The sequence below is a fragment of the Chelmon rostratus genome, chromosome 18 (genome assembly GCF_017976325.1).
Source record: "Chelmon rostratus isolate fCheRos1 chromosome 18, fCheRos1.pri, whole genome shotgun sequence".
Lineage (NCBI taxonomy): Eukaryota > Metazoa > Chordata > Actinopteri > Chaetodontiformes > Chaetodontidae > Chelmon > Chelmon rostratus.
The window spans coordinates 11,621,002-11,640,238 of record NC_055675.1 but is presented as its reverse complement, the minus strand read 5'-3'; the positions used below and the strand labels follow the sequence as shown (position 1 = coordinate 11,640,238).

General features: G+C 40.7%; 2 protein-coding genes across 2 annotated transcripts; one reads left to right on the top strand and one right to left on the bottom strand.

The window, feature by feature from the left end:
- Positions 1–5,861: 5,861 nt before the first annotated feature.
- rsph9 (radial spoke head component 9) lies at positions 5,862–10,060 on the top strand. The gene is made up of 5 exons (XM_041958736.1): positions 5,862–6,181; positions 6,284–6,443; positions 6,971–7,100; positions 7,682–7,828; positions 9,843–10,060. Exons 1-5 carry the CDS (start codon positions 5,955–5,957, stop codon positions 10,001–10,003), a joined length of 825 nt encoding a protein of 274 aa, XP_041814670.1. The 5' UTR covers positions 5,862–5,954; the 3' UTR covers positions 10,004–10,060.
- Positions 9,603–13,484, bottom strand: mrps18a (mitochondrial ribosomal protein S18A). Its single transcript, XM_041958737.1, has 6 exons — positions 13,324–13,484; positions 12,650–12,681; positions 11,796–11,900; positions 11,579–11,702; positions 10,849–10,921; positions 9,603–10,720 (listed from the first exon to the last, which is right to left on the bottom strand). Exons 1-6 carry the CDS (start codon positions 13,469–13,471, stop codon positions 10,576–10,578), a joined length of 627 nt encoding a protein of 208 aa, XP_041814671.1. The 5' UTR covers positions 13,472–13,484; the 3' UTR covers positions 9,603–10,575.
- Between the last annotated feature and the right edge of the window lie 5,753 nt (positions 13,485–19,237).

Genomic DNA, 19,237 nt, shown 5'->3' with positions numbered 1-19,237 from the left:
CACAAACGTACGCTGCATGACTCGCATGCAAAGAGACTTGGAGACAGATTTGAACAGACATACCTCAACAAAGTCACATGAGAAAGCTGTTCAGGGTCGCGGGGGCACTAATAACTTGCAGATATTCTCATGTGGCGCCAAGGATGAGCTGGGAAAGAGATGAGCGTTTGATATTAGACACCTGATATACCGTCTGTGGCGTGTGTGTATGAAATGTGTGTTTAATGCACTTGCTGGAGAGGATTGCGTCCTGCGAGCTCAGTGGAGCAGCAGGCTGCAGGAGCCTGGGAAGCAGCTCAGTCCAGCAGCAGCAGCCAGAGCTACAGTGCACAGTTTACAAGAACCACACACCAAACTTTGACCCGATGTTAAACACACCACAAATTCACTGGCCCAGTTTCGGCACACATGGTTCTGGGCTTCTGGTAATGGGTGTGTGAAAGTCTGATCTGAAGTTTGATCCAATAACATGCAAACTGGGAGCGGTTTGTGGCATCTCATGTTCAAACAGCTAACTCAGATGTTCACACAGACATATGTTTTGTTGTTAATAAAATAACAAATAATTCCTCTAACTCAGACAATTGAAGGATTACCCCAATTAAAACCCAACCTACAACTGATGCTGACACAGATGTTGATATTTGAAAGTTAGAAAAATCAGATAATGATACACTCGTTTTTTACATAGCAAAAATATTTAGATAAATATCCCTTTTTGTGTGGTAACTCTCGATTTGAAAGGTCAGTAGTTTTCTAATAATTTGCTAATAACCTGCCATTTGGTTCAAATTATAGGGAGAATATGAATATCCTTGCAAGAAACGCTCCAGTTAAAACTAAGTACATTATAATTAATTCCACACCTATTTTTAGAAAATATGTTGACTTCTATGCTGTACACGGGTTTTCACATTTTTGCATGTTCAGCTGGCCTGTGACTCAAAGTTACGCTTTGAATTCATTGTCCGGAAACAACTGAACAACTGTCTCTGGTTTGCCTATAATTAGAAGGAAATTACACAGGTCCTTTAAGGAAATGTCTTTGAATTTATCAGAAAATATACAGATCAGAATACTCTGGAATTACAGACCTGTAAAATAAATGGGTTTAAATTAGATTATTAGATGTGTTTCTGCTGAATGTAGGTGAGATGAGCGATAGCATCCTAATGTATGGACGCCATTCTTAAAGCTACAGCCAGGAGATGGTTAGCTAATTTTAGCTTAGTCCTTCTTAACCCACTGTAAAACCACACATGTCATTGTTTCTCAGTGATTTTTGGATGGATTAAACAAACAAGATGTTAAATAGTAAGCTTTAGTAGTGCTGGTCAGATGGATTTTGTTACCTCCAGACAGGGCCTGACAATGTTTCCCCCTGCTTCCATTGTTTGTGCCAGGCTAAACTAACTGCTGGCAGCAGCTTCATATTTAGTGCACAGACAGTGGCATCAATCATCTTATCTATCTGTCAAATAAGCACATTTCCCATTATGTCAAATTATTTCTTTACAGAGTTGTAACCAAGCTATGTAAGTGGAACACTGCAACAAGCTAATACTGGGTAATATGTTGTATATTTTTCTATTTCTAAGATGAAAAAAATAAACTCAAAGGTAAGTATTATGGGAAAAAAATAGGCTTTGAAATTCGAGGGAGGAGAATAAGACTTGTTGATGATAGTAGTTACTGGTTTCAGCAGTTTGTTGGCACCTCCGGTCAAATGAAACGGCAGTGATTCAGCCTGTAAAGTATTACTGGTTTACACAACACGCCCTTCTACAGATCAAAATATTTATCCAGCGTTAATCCAAAACCTCTGAAACTGTGTTTAGGTGTGCAGCCCACTAAACTCAGTGCCCTCAGTGCATTCTTGGTATTGTTGTCGTCTGTGCTTTTGTATACCACAGACACTATTATTTAGTCACTTCACTCCCGCTCTCTCAGGATTCACTTAATGCTGCACTCCCAGGCCAGTGGACTTAAGAAAGAGCCAGTGTGTTTGTGTTTGTGTGTGTGTGTGTGCATGTATGTGTGCGTATCAAACAGGAATTAAACCCATGTATGGTTCTGAGGCTTTGGGGTCAGGTTTCCTTCATGTCACCACCAAGATCGATGGCTGTGACCTCTGACTGCTCCAATTTGTATATAAACATGGCACTGGCCAATCACAGCATCGCGTGGGATGCTGCCAACCAATGAGAGCGTCTGGCAGCATCGTGCTCTGTGGCACTCCCATCTTTTGTCCGTCAGGATTAGTGCCGTGGCAACGCTGGTCGCCTGGGAGGTGAGTTTCCCAGAGCAGCGGGACCAGGACAGAAACAGACCGCTTCATTCGAAGTATTACTTCCTTCCCGGCCAATTGGGAAACAGAAGTGGAGTGGTGTGTATGTGTGTGTCACTCTATGGCTCCAAAACTTCCACTTAGACTGCCAACTCTAATGAGGTGCCATCCTGAGCCACAAGCTCAAAGTGTGTTTGTCTGTGTGAGTGAGTGGGTTGGTGAGGGGCTGTCCTTATGTGCTCTCTTCTGTGTGGGGTACTCTGTAGAAAAGTCACCCCACTCTCCCTCCTTTTTCTGTTGGTGGACTACATTAGCCAGAAGGGCAGAGGGCCAGACAGCTGAAATCACTGCTGCTGATGAAGCATGTGACTCCAGACCGAGGCCCTTTTGTTTGGACAATTACAGCCAACACACAGAGGCCTGGAAATGCAGCCTGTCATGGGAAGAGGCAAGCATGGGAATGAATGGACATTGGGAATTATTAGAACCTGCTTGTGTTCAGATCGCTGCTCTTGAGAGAAAGTGTGTTCTTAAAGTTACACCCCTTCAGATTTTCAGGAAACCCCATTTTTGATGCTATTCATAGCCGGCATTTTCTCTGCAACAGCCGATACATCTACATCTACATCCTTTAATTAAATCTTTAGGTTGTAGTTTTCATTGTAAGTGGCGGAGTCTGCCATTCCCGTGCTGGTGTTCAAATTGCCTTCACATGCTCGAGGGATTCACGAGAAACGGCAAGTCAACCACATTTCCTGCTTGCTGCTTCTCATTAAAGTGGCTGGTTGAACGCCGCAGCAGTTGGAAATGCTGGGTTTTCATTAGCAGTAACTTTATGTTCTTTATTTATTTATTTTTTTGATCAGATGTTATCTTATTTCTACTACTATTATAAAGTTGCTTTTATTCTATTTACATTATGATATTCCAACCCTGTTTTTATCCTTTATTCCATTTTATTTTTCATTAATTTTCTATCACTGTTTTTCTGTGTTCTGTGCATGTAATTTCTTCGTCCTGTGAATCACTTGTGCATATGAAGGCAATTTGAATTTTGATCCCTTCCAGTAACAATGAAAACTACTTTAGAAAGAGCTAATCACAAATACAATTGCAGAAAAAAAGTCAACCATAAATAGTACAAGGAACGAGGTTTGATTTCATGAAAGTTAAATGGGTTTTGACTTGGAGTGGTGAGGACATGAGGTTAAGAATAAGACAATTGTCCAGCATGAATTGCAGGGGCAAGGTGAGAAAAAAATAGGATCACCAAGGACAAGATTAGCCCAACACAGACAGACTGTCGACAATCATTTGCTGGACAGTGTCCAATCGTGTTTTTCCTAGTGTAACTAAAGCCAACTTCACACTGCTTATACTGGCGAAGACTGCTGGATCTGAGCCAGAACAAACCAAACCATGGACGTCGGTTTGGTGTCTTTTAAACAGAATATTCTCCATACGCTGCCCAGAAGAACCAGTGATTTCAGCATCACTCAGCGCCTGTCTGTTCGGTATAGACCAATGTATTGAGTTCAGGAAGTTACATCACCACTGTGAGCAACAGGTAATGCATAACATTATTTATAACTAAAAGGACGAGCGAGAAAGGTTTCGGCTGCTTGAGTGCATTAAAGTGTCTCCCTGAAATGCGGGATCTTGAGTTAGGATAAAGGATTCACCTTTCAAGTTGTTGGAGCAGGTGGAAGAGGAAAACTCTTTTTTTCATCAATGAAGTCTGTGCATGAAAGGAGGTATTGACACCATGGGAAAGAGAAAATGAATGAAATACTGGGAACTGATGAATGAAGATTTGAGGAGAAAGAAAATCTTACCAGTGGAGGAAAGAGAAAGCAAACAAAAGTGTCACACAGTTTAAGTTTGGCAAGACTTGTCACAAGCACCTGACCTCTTTTCAATCAAAATCCCCAACTTTGCCAGACAGGGATTCAACCGGGTCACATCACAAGCAGCTCAGACAGGCATTCCACTATCAAAATAAAGTCTCTTTCCTACGTCAAAAGCAAACAGAATTGTGAAATACAGATAAAACAGCCAATTGCAAATATTCAACACAATTCCAAAATCACACAGCACACTATCCCCGTCCCTCCTCCTCTCCCGTGCTGGAAAATGTTTCATATATTTCAAATGCTTTTTTTCCAGCACTAAATCCAAATCATGACATAAGAAAGGCAGCCTGCTGAATGTTGTGACTTCATGTCACGAGCCTGTCAGTTACCTTGAATTATGGCCGTGAGAGGACTTAATAAATTAACCTCTATGGGATCTTGTCTCTAATTCCGCAGGCATTTATTTGCTATCTACTCAGTTGAACACCAACTCTTGTGCTGTTTCCTTTGCCTCATCCGCAGAGGAACACGCAACATGATTGCGTGTACACAGCACATGCATCCTGAGATGACATCCGAGCACTACCCCAATTCCCATGTGCCATGCAGCCCTGTTGCAGGAATCTAAGCATGCATCCTGCCAGCTGTGCAAAGGGCTTAACCGATTCTGTCTCACAGACACTTTTGGTCGAAACTGCCAGACAAAAAACTGCCAGGCTTTCTGGCTGTAAGAAAGAGAAAAGCCACAAGATTATTCCACAAACTACATCAAATACTTTAATAACCATGTACTGCATGTATAGGGACAGCTCAGGAAAATATATGCCTGTCTTTGCTCCTCTTTCTCTGAGAGTTCATGTGAATCTCATACAGTGGGCTCTATATGGTAATGTACTCAACTTTGGTGGACACGACCCCTGGGAGACACCACAGTTAACAATACAAGAACAAGGCAAAATGACAGTGACTGTGCTACAGCAACTTTTTGCATAGGGTTTCTACAATTTTAAGAAAGAGGTAATACACAGCTCTGTATTCTATATCACAGTGGGATGATGGTTGCATTCAATTTAGGTGCTCCCTGCTTTTATGCATTAACTTGTATGTATCCTGCTGGCTGACTAGGGCACTTAAATGGAATGGAGCCATCATCAATGCTTTTCTGAGGTATGTTTATGTTTTTGATATTATTAGGCAATTTCAAGATTCAATTTTCGCCACCATAATAGTGACAAACAATTTTGAGTTTACTGCCTGTTCTTGCTAAGTGAAATGAATAATGTGTGTTTATAGCTAAAGACCAGTAGTTTCGGGTTTGTACCGTACCAGTAGTCTATGGGACGAATTGGAAAGCTGTGATTACTTTCTCTCCTAGCGACAAACTAAACTAAATAGAGCCATATTAATATTTATGCACTCTGCCTGCTTCCCCTACGCACGCACTTGAAAAGACGGGGCATTACGTCAGAGCAGACTTGCGCGTGCGCCGGTTTCTATAAACACCACGCGCAAACACTCCCAAAATAAGACGTTAATATTTTTAGTTTTCTCTCTGTTTTGACAGTGATGTTTAGTGGTGGCACGACACGCTAAAGAATGACGAAAACAAAGTCATCTGCAAAAAAAAAGAAAGAAAGAGAAAAGAAAGGACAAAAACCCTGGAGCGTTGCTATGACAACCAGCAACAAGGTTTGTTGTTAGCGTTCGGACCTGGAGGCTTTGGTTAGCTGCTGCGTTAGCTAGCAAGTAGTTTCAAACGCCGGGTAAAGTTTAAGTACATAACATCTACTTTAAAGTCGTTCATTACATAAACAATGGACTCAAACTCGTTGTCCTATTCTTTGGAGCTCGTTGCCGGTAGCGGGTACACTTTAAACGTTGAGCAAAGAACCGCTCTGCAGACCTCGTTGGTGCTCCTGAAGAAGAACTACAAGTTCCATCGAGTCTTGTTTTGGGGCAAAATATTTGGAGTAAAGGAGGATTATTTTATCGCTCAGGGGAGAGGAGAAGATGAGATGCAGGATAAAAAGAATCTCTATAGGTACGATAACCGCATCTGTAATTTCATTGTTATTACTCTATGTGAGCCCACAGTGAGAAATAACGTTACCTGTCTGCGCGTCGTTTGCTGTGCTTCTTCCAGCTTCAACTGCATGGACTGGTTCCTGCTCCCCCCTGCCACAGACTCTATGGTCGAGGAAGTGTCCACGGCTGCAAAGGGTCACTTCATAGGAGACCCCTCATATGTGTATGAGCGTGTTGAGATCCGCAGGCAGGGAGAGAAGGATGAGGAGAGGGTAGTGGTGAGTGTGGTCACATCAGTGAGGCTGTAAATTGAGCACAATGAAAATGTTGAGCTGCTAGGTAAAACTAAAGACTAAGTGCTTCCAAGTCACATGGACTGATGTGTTGGTCATGTGGACTGAAGTAGGAGGTGTTGTTCTAGTATTCAGTAGTAATGCCTCAGAGCAAGAGAAGGTGTTAAATTATCCTGTAGGTAGTTTATAAACACAAATCCATCCATGTACTGTTAACCAAAGAAAAATAACTATAATAACTATAACTCGAGCCAAAATAAGGATGGATGTGGGACCAAAATTAAACATATAGTGAAAACAAACAAACAAAAACAATGTCCTACTTTTGCCAACAGATATTTAGGCTTACAGTGTCTCAGGCCAGCCATCTCTGCAACAAACAACTGTTTTTATCGATTAATGCAAAAGAGAATTGCATCTAAATCGCAAAGTTGATTTTTTTTCAGGCTGATACTGTTGCTATCTGCACAGTCATGAAATTCCAGCTTGTGATGGACTGTTCTTTGTTTCAGACCAAAGTCAATGAGGAGAGCAGGCTGGCAGTAGCAGTTCATCAGATCGATGACGAAGTGTCTGTGGTGCCACGTGGTGCCTTCGTCAAGAGTCCACATGGCCTTGTCCAGATCAACCGCAGCTTTGGTGGTAAGTATCTATCACACCGCCACACTGTGTGTGCCTGTGTCTCACTGAGGAGGTTTAATACTTGCTGCTGTATGTGAATGACCCAGAGGTGTTTTATAAAGCATGGTTATGATGTTGGTAACACTTTATATTCAGGTACACATATTCACCATTAACTAGTTGCATATTAGCATGCATGTCAGTGGCATATTGCCTCTTTGGTAGTCATCATAAAGCACTTATTATTAAACTTATTCCACATGAACATATATTCTACAACTATTAGGCCATAAACTAAGTTTCACTTTAGTAACCTCCTAATTACTGACCATTGATAGTAAATAAGGGTGTTGTTGTACTTGAATTACAATGTTAATAACCGAAACCTAACCAGTAATAACCCTAACCCCAGTAATATATAATGTTTAGAAACACTGTTTCTTATCACTTCTCAAAATGATTTGGCTGATTTCTTAGTCCTGCTATGTGAAACATATTTATGCATGCATATGTATATTTTTGTATCATTTCACTGTATTTTTTGCCCTGTCACTGATATGATACAGTTTGAATTACATGCCAACATCTGCATTGTTCCTCAGGTCTGTCTTTCTCAGAAGCGGGGAAGCTTGACAACTTCCTTCATTTCCGCAGACCGAAGAATCTGAAGAAGAAATCCATCCTTGAAATTGGTGATTTGAACCCAGCTATTGACTTCTTGGATGTAGTGAATGATGACATTCCTAAAGGTAAAACCAGAGAGTTCAGTCTACCCCACTCTATAACATGTCACCAGTTGTTTCATCACGTACAAATACATACAAGAAGTAAAACATCTTTAGTTAGCCTTTTTTAATCTCATGATCACTAAGCTCTAAGAGGTTTTGCAAGGAAATTTTCAGTTAATCAAACCAATGGAGAAAAACACTATTTTAAGTACTGAGTATGAGGCCTTTAAAACATCAGTAGAATGACATGAGGTTGTTCTCATTCAGTTTCTTCCAACTGCCATGCTACATTACAACTTGATGAGGCATGATTTTAGCAGAAATCAATGATTCAACTGACTGAAAGTCAAGAGGTGTTTCTTCCAACTGAATCATTTTGACAGTAAAATGATTAAAAAAAACTAAAACTCCTGAAAAGCCTGCCTGCCAGAGGGAAAGGGTTTTCTGGGAATATGTTGGAAGGATATTCTTGTAACATTGGCCATCATTGAGTGTTTGCATACAGCGATTTTTGTTGAACTAGAATTATCTGGGGATTCAGGGCCCACCTACTTTGAGTTAGGCCTCAGGTTCTTCGTAGGAAAATTCCAGATAATTCTGCCATCATCATTCTGCCCTGGAACTGAGTAATATGAAAACAGGAGGATACTTACAGTAGATGGGAATAATCTAACCAGAAACCAAACTGTTGTTAAATGATTAAAGGGATTACTCACATTTGTAGGAACTCAAACTAAAACAATTCAAGTAATAACAGTGGTGGTTTAGCGAGAATTAGCTCATTTATGGAAAATTACTACTGCCAGTTACTACCCAGAAGTGTTGTGGATAGATATTCAAAATGTTAGTGCAGTATGAGAATAAACTCGTAGCCACCTTCTGTCTTGAGATGGGTTTGTCAAATATATCATTGCATAGTAACATAGCTAAAAGCAAAGTCTTCTAGGCTCATGTGTTTGAATTCTGGTGGGAAGCACACACATTTAAGCTGCTGAACGGTATTACATGTCTTGGGAAAATGAAACCCAAGGGCAAACGGTAAGCTAAGTTAAATACGACAAAAATAATAATGTGAATTAAGTCATGTCTAGCAAAGTTTGAAGTTGGTTCCTTAGCTGGATGTGCTCCTGGCCATAGTCAATGTAGATGAAGTCAGGCTCTCGACTTACGTCTGTGTGTGTGTGAGAGAGAAACAAGGAAAAAATATTTAGCGCCCATAACCAAACATGCAACAGATGTCTGATTTAAGAGGGCTTCCACATGTGTATATGTTTGTCTGTTCTTTGAGTTGATACGGATGTCTGCAGTGTCATCACTGCAGCAGACATTGCGCAGCTGTCTCAATGCCACACTCACTGCAGTCGTCTTAACAGGAGATCACATGCATTCGCTGAAAGGGAGGAGTTAACTTTAAAAAAAAAAAACTGGACTCTGGGGAGAATGCAATATGATGTATCTCCACCAAAAGACAGGTGCTCTCCTCTGAGACCCTAAGCTGGGCTCCCCTTCTTTTCCACAATAGTCCTGCAGGCCGTTTCCACCTCCTGATTTATGGCTATGGTTTCTCCTCCTTCAGCAGTAGTTACAACCTGGACACCATATGTTGTATATTACATACCAAACCTCTCATCGTTTTTACTTTTAGTCAAATCATATATTGCCAGATAAGTTCAAGGACAAGAAAAGTGATTCAACAAATATGTAATTTACCAAAGTCATGTCCCTTTTGTGTTAAAGAAGGGCTTTTATGCTTACATAGTAGCAGATCCAGTTCTTGTTCTCAATTCCCTGGGTCTTGGGTTCATGGTCACACCCAAACATATTGAGAAACAGGTTAGACTGTAGATATCAAAGGCACAAAAGCTTGATTTATTGGAGTATCCCTTGGCTGCCTCAAGCAGTCTAATGTTCCTGGACTGAAAAGAAGGATTACTGCAGCCTCTATTTTAATTCAGCTCAACACAGAGAACATGACGCCGCAGTCTCCTGCATTTAACATTGATTGTTCATAAAAGTTTTCTTTGTTTGTGTGTAGGATCATGGAGTCTTCAGTTTGAATGTGCTAGCACAGTGTGCGTGCTTCGCAGCCTGTTGTGGCTTGGCCTGACCTTCTATCATGTGCCAATGACACCACAGCATGGATACATCTATTTTGGCAATGGGACCAAGAATTTGGATCTTCCTTTCATGCTATAAAAAGAGATCTTACACCTATTTCAAGCTACCATTTCCTCATGTTTCTCTGTTAACCACATCAACCTTTAAAATGTATTAAAAGCAACATATTGCAGGACTTTTTGTTTGTCTTATCTTAAAACAAATAAACTAGGAGAGGTACAGTCATGCTGTTTTTGTTCCATTTAGTTCTCATGCACAAAAGCTATTGCTATACAGTAAACACATGTTGAGAGCATTTTATTTGCACATCTGTGTTGCCTTGAGTATACACAGTCAACATACCACCTACTTTGAAACTCTAACATTGACCCAGCTGATGATCGCATTAAGTTGTCAGAGAGTTAACTTCAAGGGCTTTTTGAAAACCAACAGAGACAGAATAGATGGTTCTGGTTGGGGCTGAGCGTGATTCATTAAAAGCGTGACACAGCTTAATAAACAAAAGGTAGTATAAATACAGATGGATGAAGCTTTTAGGCCTTTTCCCAAGGGCAATATGACAAAAGTCCATTTGGAACTGCTCCCCGTGCATGAAAGGTCCCACCCCCTCTGGTCCTGTTGGTGCACCGATTTGTTAGGCTTTCTGTCCTTCAGTGCTTTATGTAAAGGGGCTTGACGCCATAACGTACGTTGTTCTTGAGTGCTGGGTGGCCAACAGACATGCGCCTCTTACACCACTTCAGTCCAGTTTTATAGATGGGTTTCACAGAGTCGATGGACCAGCGGGTCAGGTATCTGTATAAGAAACAGCAGATGTGGACAATGAAATTATTGCTAGCTTCAGTTGCACTGGGACTGGTGCTGACGACAAATAGATAATGGTGAGAAACACACAGATAAATAGACACATATGCATACACTACCTGTTGAGTTGGGGCTTGGGCCTCTTTGGGACATGGCCCTCTGGAAGTTTGGGTTTGTGGTCAGGCAGCAGACCTTTCACAAAGAGAAAAATAAAAGTCACCTTTAAGAACTTAATTTAAAACATCCAATCATGAGTAAGAAGGTTTGAAAAGGTACAATAGGAAAAAAGTGCAGGATTGTATTGATGCTACTTATTAAGATAGATAGCATTCAACTAGAAACTAGTGCAGCTGAACCAATTATTAGCACTTTAACAAACTATTAGTCAATTAATCAATTAAAAGCAAACATCGTCAACAGATTTGATAATTTACTTAGCATTTTTCAAGCATAAACGCGAAACATTTGCTGACTTTGGCTTCTCAAATGTGAGAATTAGTCTATATTAATTGAAAAAAACATTTTTTACTTGGCCAGGAAAACAATCATTAATCGCAGCCCTAAAAAAATCAATATACATCATCATGACAGGCAGAAAAAATTCAGCGTCAATAACCTGCTTTGCAATAAATATTTTGAGTTTTTTTTTTCTCAGCTGGTAGAACTTCTCACCATCTTGACAGGATGAGATTCAATCGTGTGTTTCTGCCTTTATTTGCTTATCTACAACCCCGAACTGTATTTGAAATATGTGGAAATCATTTTCAACTCGTTACTTAAGGTATCCAGTGTCAAACATGATCAAGGCAAGAGTAATAACACAAACTAGGGGCAGGCAGCAACACTGACCTGCTCTGTGGGCCATCTGCACACAGACGGCAATCTTGCGATGTTCCTCTAGACAGAGACCTGTGATTCTCCTGGGCAACAGCCCTCCATCTGACCTGATGAACTGACTGAGTAACAAGACATCCTGGAGGGGGTTTAAAAAATGAGAAAACCAGCTGATGCACTTTCCCTAATGTCTCAGATGATTTGGTCATTGCATGCCTGTGGACGCATTTACCGTGTAGTTGTATTTGTGCTGCAGGTTCCATCTGTGGATAGGACACTTGGCTGTGGGGTTTGGAGGCTGTGGTGCTGCTGGAGTGTCCAGTATTTGTCCCTCAATCTGACAGACAATCCATATGACTATTGTCAGTATAATTGTAAGCTATGGCAGGTTCCTTGTCAGGGTGCTCTGCATATTTACAAGTCCATCACTCCCACTATCTAACTGCTGGATGAAATGGTGTTCCTCCTCACATCTGATCTAAGGTGAAACTTATACTTCAGTGCTCTGAAGAAAACTTAATCCTTCGATGACACCTGTAAAATGTCAGTGTTGTGTAAAATTACACAACACTTGGATATAAAATCACCACAAGAACATGTGTCTGACCTGAAAGGCCAGCTAATAGATAAATTAGTTGAAATACACGCTGCAAACAAGAATTTTTTTATTATATAATGTGTTCCACAATAGGGATGTTATTGAAGTTTATACCTGCTACTACTATCCTTTATAATGGGACAGTGGTTCCTCTATGTGTTACATATTTACTGTAATGATCTATCACAAAACCCAAAGAGCATACATGTACACAATTTTTTTATTCATAATGGATTATGGGCCACTGCTGATTTTATTTTTTCCATTAAAACATTCACAGTGCTCAATGCTGCTTTAGAAAGTAACTTGATTTAATGCAAGACAAATCAGGAATCAGGAATTTAAGAAATAAGTTAATACCTTGTCGTATTTAAAAAAAAAAAACCAAAAACATAAAAACACTTGGTGCGTATCACAGATAAAAATGTAACTACAAACAATGCATGCAGATCATTTTCAGTTTCACATCATAGCCTGACTTTACTTACTGTTGTTGTTTTACCCTCTTGCTTCTCCACCACTGTAAAACAGACATTATATGATGTAAGGCCTTAATCATAAATACACATAGTACTATTTGAAAGACATTTTAAGTGCTTATGGTGCTAAATGGTACAATCATTAGTCACACTAGTTTAGGCAGTAAAATTAATTATCTTGCTAACTATCAAAATCACAACAAATGGGTCTATAAACAATAGACAGTGATGTTGACTCAATATGTGGTTCGTTCAGGTGTTCTTGAGTTATTAAATGTATCATACATATATTTGTGTACAATGAAATCGAATCAAAACTCACATTCTGTACAGAGGTGTATAAATACTATTATTGATAACCATCAAATTTCAGGACAGGATTGTTCGGATGAGGAGGAATAAAACAAAACATGAAAGTAATGCTGGAGCGACTCAGTGTGTGTGTTTCACCGTGATTCTCTTTGCCCTTGTTTATAATGTTTATGTACACAACACACAAAATGAAAAGATGTCAAGAGGAAGAAACTGCCTCGATGGACGCATGGCTTCTGACAAACAGCTAATTATCAATGGTGAAGTGCCTCTAAAACAAATCTGCATCTTTACGGACACATGCTAACTTAGCTAGCATAGCTCTTCTACGTTGCTGGGCTAAAATCAGAATGTTTGCGGACAGGTCTCACCTTGGCGGATCCCTCGGCTCTGAATGGTTAAAGCCGGCAGCGGAGGGACATTTATCCTCTGTTGAACCCTTACGATGGTACTTGTGGCACCTAATTTTAAGCTCGAAAATGAGTTCCACACAGACCTCAACACACTGCGGGCTGCCATGTTTAATTCTTGACCTTCGCCTCCGTCTCTTCCTGTCTGCTAATCTCGCGAGAATGAACACAGCGCCGCACTCGGTGAAGACCTCTTATTACATCGATGGTGGTAAAGACCTAAAAAAGGAAAAAGAAAACAGACAAGAAAGTAGGTTATATAGGAAAACAAATCACTTCAATAGCCCCCACGTCTGTCTTTGACATGTCTCTGTATTTAATGAACAGGCCTGATAAATGGCCATGGCCAAGAGGAAATTCCTTTTCAAGTTCAGATAAATATAATTATAGCTTGCCTTTATGATCCTTTATCAAAAGCTTTGCCTCAAAGGACAAACACATTTTGAGCCAAGATCTAAATCTAATTAATTAAAATTAATCCCAAAACAAATTGCAGCACAGTATCAAATTAAATCAAACATGGGGGGCAATGAGGCCATTGCATGTTGAAGAGTATCTAAGACTCAAGAGAGTGCACAGATAAAGGTGACAATGACATCCATAACACGGAGCTAGAGAGATTTAAAGCCCTGAGAGAAATCAATGTAAAACTACAACGTATTTATCTGCAAGGAGGATTTAAACCTGGTGTGCTAGTGCAGGGGAAAATAACTCCTGCAGTCTATATGATAAACTGCAGCATGTATCTTTGGATACTACAAACAGGGGTGGATTAGGTACACAACTTCATTACTGTATCAAAGCATAGATACTCCTGGTCAAATATTCTTCCAGTACAAGTGACTGTTTAGATACTGCAGCACCTTAAAAATAGATCAGATTAGATAAGACTTTATTGATCTCACAATGGAGAAATTCAGTCTTACAGAAGCTCTTAATTAAGTATTCAAAAGTACATTTTCTTTTTAATATCACCACATTGCATTTACAGAACCTAATGACTCAAACAACCTCCTGAATGCACTGACTTCCTTGCAGAACCTGCAGCATAAAAAGCCTATTTGTGAGTGTGTGTGTGTGTGTGTGTGTATGTGTGTGTGTGTGTGTGTGTTTGTGTGAGAGAGAACAGAGGAGAGGCTGCAGCGTGATAATAAATAACACCAAAATGTTAAAAACTTCCAATAAAAGAATTGGTGACGTTGGAAATTATCAATACGAGAGCCTTTGATAATTTTGCCCTGGTACCTGTTGAATACAATTATCGCATTGTAGAAATGAAAATTTCATCTTCAAAAGCTGTGCTTCAAAGTTACAAGCAATGAGTTCCTAAAAATTGAATACTCAAGTAAACTACTGATACTCAAAAAATGTACTTAAATACAGTACTCAAATAAATGTACTTTATTACTATCCAACCCTGCCTTCAGATACTTAAAATTCTTGTGTTGCTTTTGTGTAGATGCTGAGGGTTCTTAACAAAGGGTCACTGTTCCTATCTCTACTCATACCATGCTCATCAGATGAACGTATGAGAGGCACCTACAGCAGCAGGGTGGGAACATGCCAAACTTTTGTTGCAGAAGCTAAAAGATACAGATAGATCCTTCATGCTCAGATAAAAAGACCCCGAGAAGATAAAGAGTTTGATGCTTGATAGTGTTATCATGAGAACACTATGCCATTGTCCAGTTGTCATGTTTTTGTTTGCTTCTTGCAGGATTTATCTCATGACTTCATCTGTTTGCAAAAAGAAAGCATTAAGAAAGCCAAGGCAGGCTGCAACAGTAGAACACAATAGCGACGTCCTTCCTTAGGAACAGTTAAATACAAACTTATTCTTGAGCTGTATGATTCATTGAAGCATGGACATCATGAAACATGATGCAGGATCTCGTATAATAGCTCAGATTATGGTAAATATTATTTTGCTTTGTTCTCAGATTTGCCTCAGTTTTCAAACACAATTTTAGAAATAATATATGAAACATTCAGTTGACCATGAGCTTCAATGTGCATGCAACACTCTCTTTATTAATATACCATATACCAACACACAAAAAAGGACAAATTGATTGTAAAAAGCAGACCCAGTTATAAAGACCTTTTGGAAGCAAAGGTACCCTGTGGAGTTTCTGACCTCTTGCAGTGCTATGGGGCCATGTTCTTATAAGTGGGCCCCTGTTTTGTTCGTATCTTGCACACACATGAGGATGCACATGAATGAGCTCAAGGGGCGTTGTAATACACATCCCTACCAATGTTTTCATGTCATTCCGTTGATTGACAGTTGATGAAATGGTAAGAAAGACAAAGATTTCAAGCTAGATAATAATAGATCTAAAATACGCACAATTTGAAGTATTCAGGAATCAGTTTCACAAATTACATCAGGAGTTTTATGAGGAAGAAAATGCAATCAAATACAAATGCATTTTGTTTGTTTACAAAAAAAACGAGGGCACTTTGAATTGTGCTAATTGCAACATCTCAAATCTATGTTATTGAGGTCCACATAAACTTAAATGTGGCACACAATGGTTGAACCTACTAACCCCTGTCTCTTTAACAGTTGCTTCAACATGTTTAATAATGAATGCAGCTCAGTAAATACAAGTGGGGAGCATGTTCACCATCATGATTGTTTCATGGCCAAAAAATGTGAACAATTTCTCAAATGCCATCTAAACAGTGGAGCCTAAAAGAGCTGCAGACTGAGATGCAAATGGACTTCTGTGTTCATTGCATCTACGAAGCAGAGAGTAGATAGATAGAGATTACCGTCACCCTCCCACCACAAAGGAAGCATTGTCTCAGTGATCAGGTCCCTTCGTCAAGGACACTTTAGCAGTCACATTCCTTGAGAGAAGTCCAAAAAATGGCATTTAAAGTGTCTGGCCACCTCCTCACAGGCTTTGATATTCAAATGAAACATGGCCCTGTACAAACAGGGGGAGGAAGAAGGGGGAGAGTAAATCAGATAGGATTTCCCTCAGATGAAAAGAGCTCGTCTGACATTTTCACAGCGAGCGCTGAGGGACACTGAAGCAATGTTGGTTCGATGTCATGGTGGGAAGTTATTGCTGTGTGGAAAAGGTTAGCGTTTTCACCCCCGCTTCCCTGCATAAACTGCTAAAACGCAGCGTGGAACGAGCAGAAGAGCCGAGACTGGAGCGAAGACGAGCGGGCATGGTCACATCACACAAAAACAAATCCAGCCCACCCCGCCGCTTTCCCCTTTTATTGTCACACATGGTCAGTTTGTTTTGCCTTCGATGTTTTGGTGAAGACCGGAGGGCCCCTGGCGATAGCTTCTGCTGAAGAGTCTAAACACACACACACACACACACAAAACTGTAAGAGGGTCATAACAGCAACAGCGTGGGATCTGAGAAGCTGAATTTGGGTAAAACCTTTAATCAAAATCACTCAATTACACAATCTGACTGTTGAAGATTTCTCCCAGTGAGAACCGAGAGTTTTTTATCAGAACAACTCATTCCCATGCAGATGGAATGTGTGGATTTGCTGCCATCCAAATTGATGGGCACAGTCTGGTATGCAATTAAGGCATAGCTGTCACTAAGAGGCTTTCCTGGGTGATTAACTTGTAAGGGCTGTTGCATCCAAGGAAGTCAACTGAACACAATTAGCCTATTTCAAGGGAAAGAGTTTGGTTGAAGCCCCCCCACCGCTTGTAAAATGAGGTGAGAAGGAAGAAGCTTGCCAAAGCAGATAACTGGAGCTCGAGCTGCAGGTTTCATTGACCAGGGAGCGGAGCTCAAGCTTAGGAGTGACATCCACTGCTGGTTTTGTTGCTTTGATGTTGGGTTAAACTGTCTCGCAAGCGATGTGAGTCTTCATCCGTCCAGCCGAGCACCCCCCTTCCCTTCTTCTTCTCAGCCCTCTCACTCACAACCCTTCTCGCACTTATTTGGGCGTACGTGCTAAATGGCACTGGCTTCTTCGGCATATTCACCGCCCTTTGAAGAGGCTCTTATCCCCGTTTCTCCTCCTCTTGGCCCTCTGACAGCGCCAGCTTCTATCCTTCTCTCTCCCACACATGCACGCTCTCACTCCAGGATGCCCGTAAATACACGTCGACGCAGGAACGCGCGCTCCCCTGCATCTGTCGCTCTCATGTGCACACTTCACGTATGACGAGCAGCTCTTGGAGTCAGTGCAGTTTTCACGCCAGTTGCTTTGCCTGTAATACAAAAGCTCCTCGGCTCCTGAGTGGTCCTCTTCAAATGTTTGAAAACATTTTGCACCGCCTTTCTTCTCGCTGGGGCGTCGTTTTTGTTTTAGTTTGGAACCGGTGCTGCACCTCCTGAGGTCCAGTCTCCTTCGCTTGAGTTGTGTTTGTCTGACCTTTTAAAGGGTCACCCCCAGTGGCTAGGAACAAGGAAGTCAATTAAAGCTGAGGGGTCGAGGGGGGTCTGAGGAGAATGAGGAAGAGACAAGTAACAACTGAACATCTCACCATCTGTTTTAGATGAACGCATCAAGCAAAGATGTCACAAAAATGAAGCCGATAATTCATACGGGCTCTGAAGGATGTTTTAATGTGATACACGGCTGTCTCACGCTGTGCTGATTTGTGCAGCAGTGCCCAGATCAGTTTCCCACCATGTCTGCCTCTGCTCTTAACTTCCTCCTTGTGGATGTTGTCATGACGCCTGCAGCGGCATTCTCACATAGACCAGACGGTTTCCAGTCAACTGCAGCCCCCTTTACTGAAGGGCTGTCTACAGGTGGTCATGTGACTTATGAGGTGACCATTTATATTAAAGGAGCTAACACATTTTTTCTCTGTTTGCTGGAATGGCTAACTTTTCATCCTGTGTGACATTTTGCTTACAGCATGTGCTTGGATTTTACTCTTCATGTTGGTCTATTAAATACAGACCTGTGTTCACTGACATTTGGGCACAGCGCAAAAACAAAACACTGATATAAGATCATCTTATGAACTCAATATGAACTTCCAACGTTGTTAGCAAACGATGACATGTTTACACATCAGACTAAAAAAGAGCAACATTTGGTGTCATGTTTGTGTCCAGCTGATAAATGTGAGTATTTGTTCTCCTGTTTTGGTCTCCACCAGCTCCTGAAGGAAATATTTCATTATTCAGCTGTGAAATGCTGCCACTATGTTCAGCAGCTAAATGCTAGCTTTGTATATTTGCTGTTTCGTGCAGGGCAAGAGGGGTACAATGAACCTATCATTAGAACTTTTTTGCTGAACAAAGCGACATGCTGTGACTGAAAACAATACTGATCAGCTAAAAAACTGTGTAGAACTGAGGGAAGCTGCAGAATTGGGTCATAATTATCTATGTGTTCATCGCTGTCACATTTTTATGGTAAAAATATTACTTAGAGCAGCTTTGAGATTTATATTTTCATCATTTCTGTGGGAAAGGCCTCCTCTGACATGACAGTTTGACCCAAACCTATGTTAGTTTTGGCTCCACAGCCCTTTTTTTTGCCTTCAAACATGTTTTATTTGTGAGATGTGTTGCCATGGTGCCTTTGAGTAAAGTGTTTGTAGATAAACAAACCCGGAATTCTTGGCTGATGTTGACCGTACTCCAAACCAGGCGTCACTTCATACCAGGATTATTTTTGCCTATTGATCTCCAAACAGAATGGGTTTTGTTGACATTTCCATCTCAAAGTCTCATGCTTATTTCACCACTGCACATTTCATCACCATCATGCTTATCGCAGCATGGCCTCAGTGTGTGCCATTCTTTCCCTCTTTGTATGGGTGAGAAACTCACGTCAGACTCCATTGTGAAATCTGTCAGTTTACTTTAACGTAGCCTTGCTTGTCTGCATCACATAACGTAACATACGTGTTCAGCAAAAA

Coding starts and splice junctions, on each gene's coding strand:
- mrps18a (XM_041958737.1), bottom strand. CDS start 13,471: ATGGCAGCCCGCAGTGTGTTGAGGTCTGTGTGGAACTCATTTTCGAGC. Junction 11,901..12,649: donor AAGAGGGTAAAACAACAACA/GTAAGTAAAGTC, acceptor ATTGTCTGTCAG/ATTGAGGGACAAATACTGGA. Junction 10,922..11,578: donor GCAGATGGCCCACAGAGCAG/GTCAGTGTTGCT, acceptor TCTTTGTGAAAG/GTCTGCTGCCTGACCACAAA.
- rsph9 (XM_041958736.1), top strand. CDS start 5,955: ATGGACTCAAACTCGTTGTCCTATTCTTTGGAGCTCGTTGCCGGTAGC. Junction 6,182..6,283: donor GATAAAAAGAATCTCTATAG/GTACGATAACCG, acceptor TGCTTCTTCCAG/CTTCAACTGCATGGACTGGT. Junction 7,829..9,842: donor GAATGATGACATTCCTAAAG/GTAAAACCAGAG, acceptor GTTTGTGTGTAG/GATCATGGAGTCTTCAGTTT.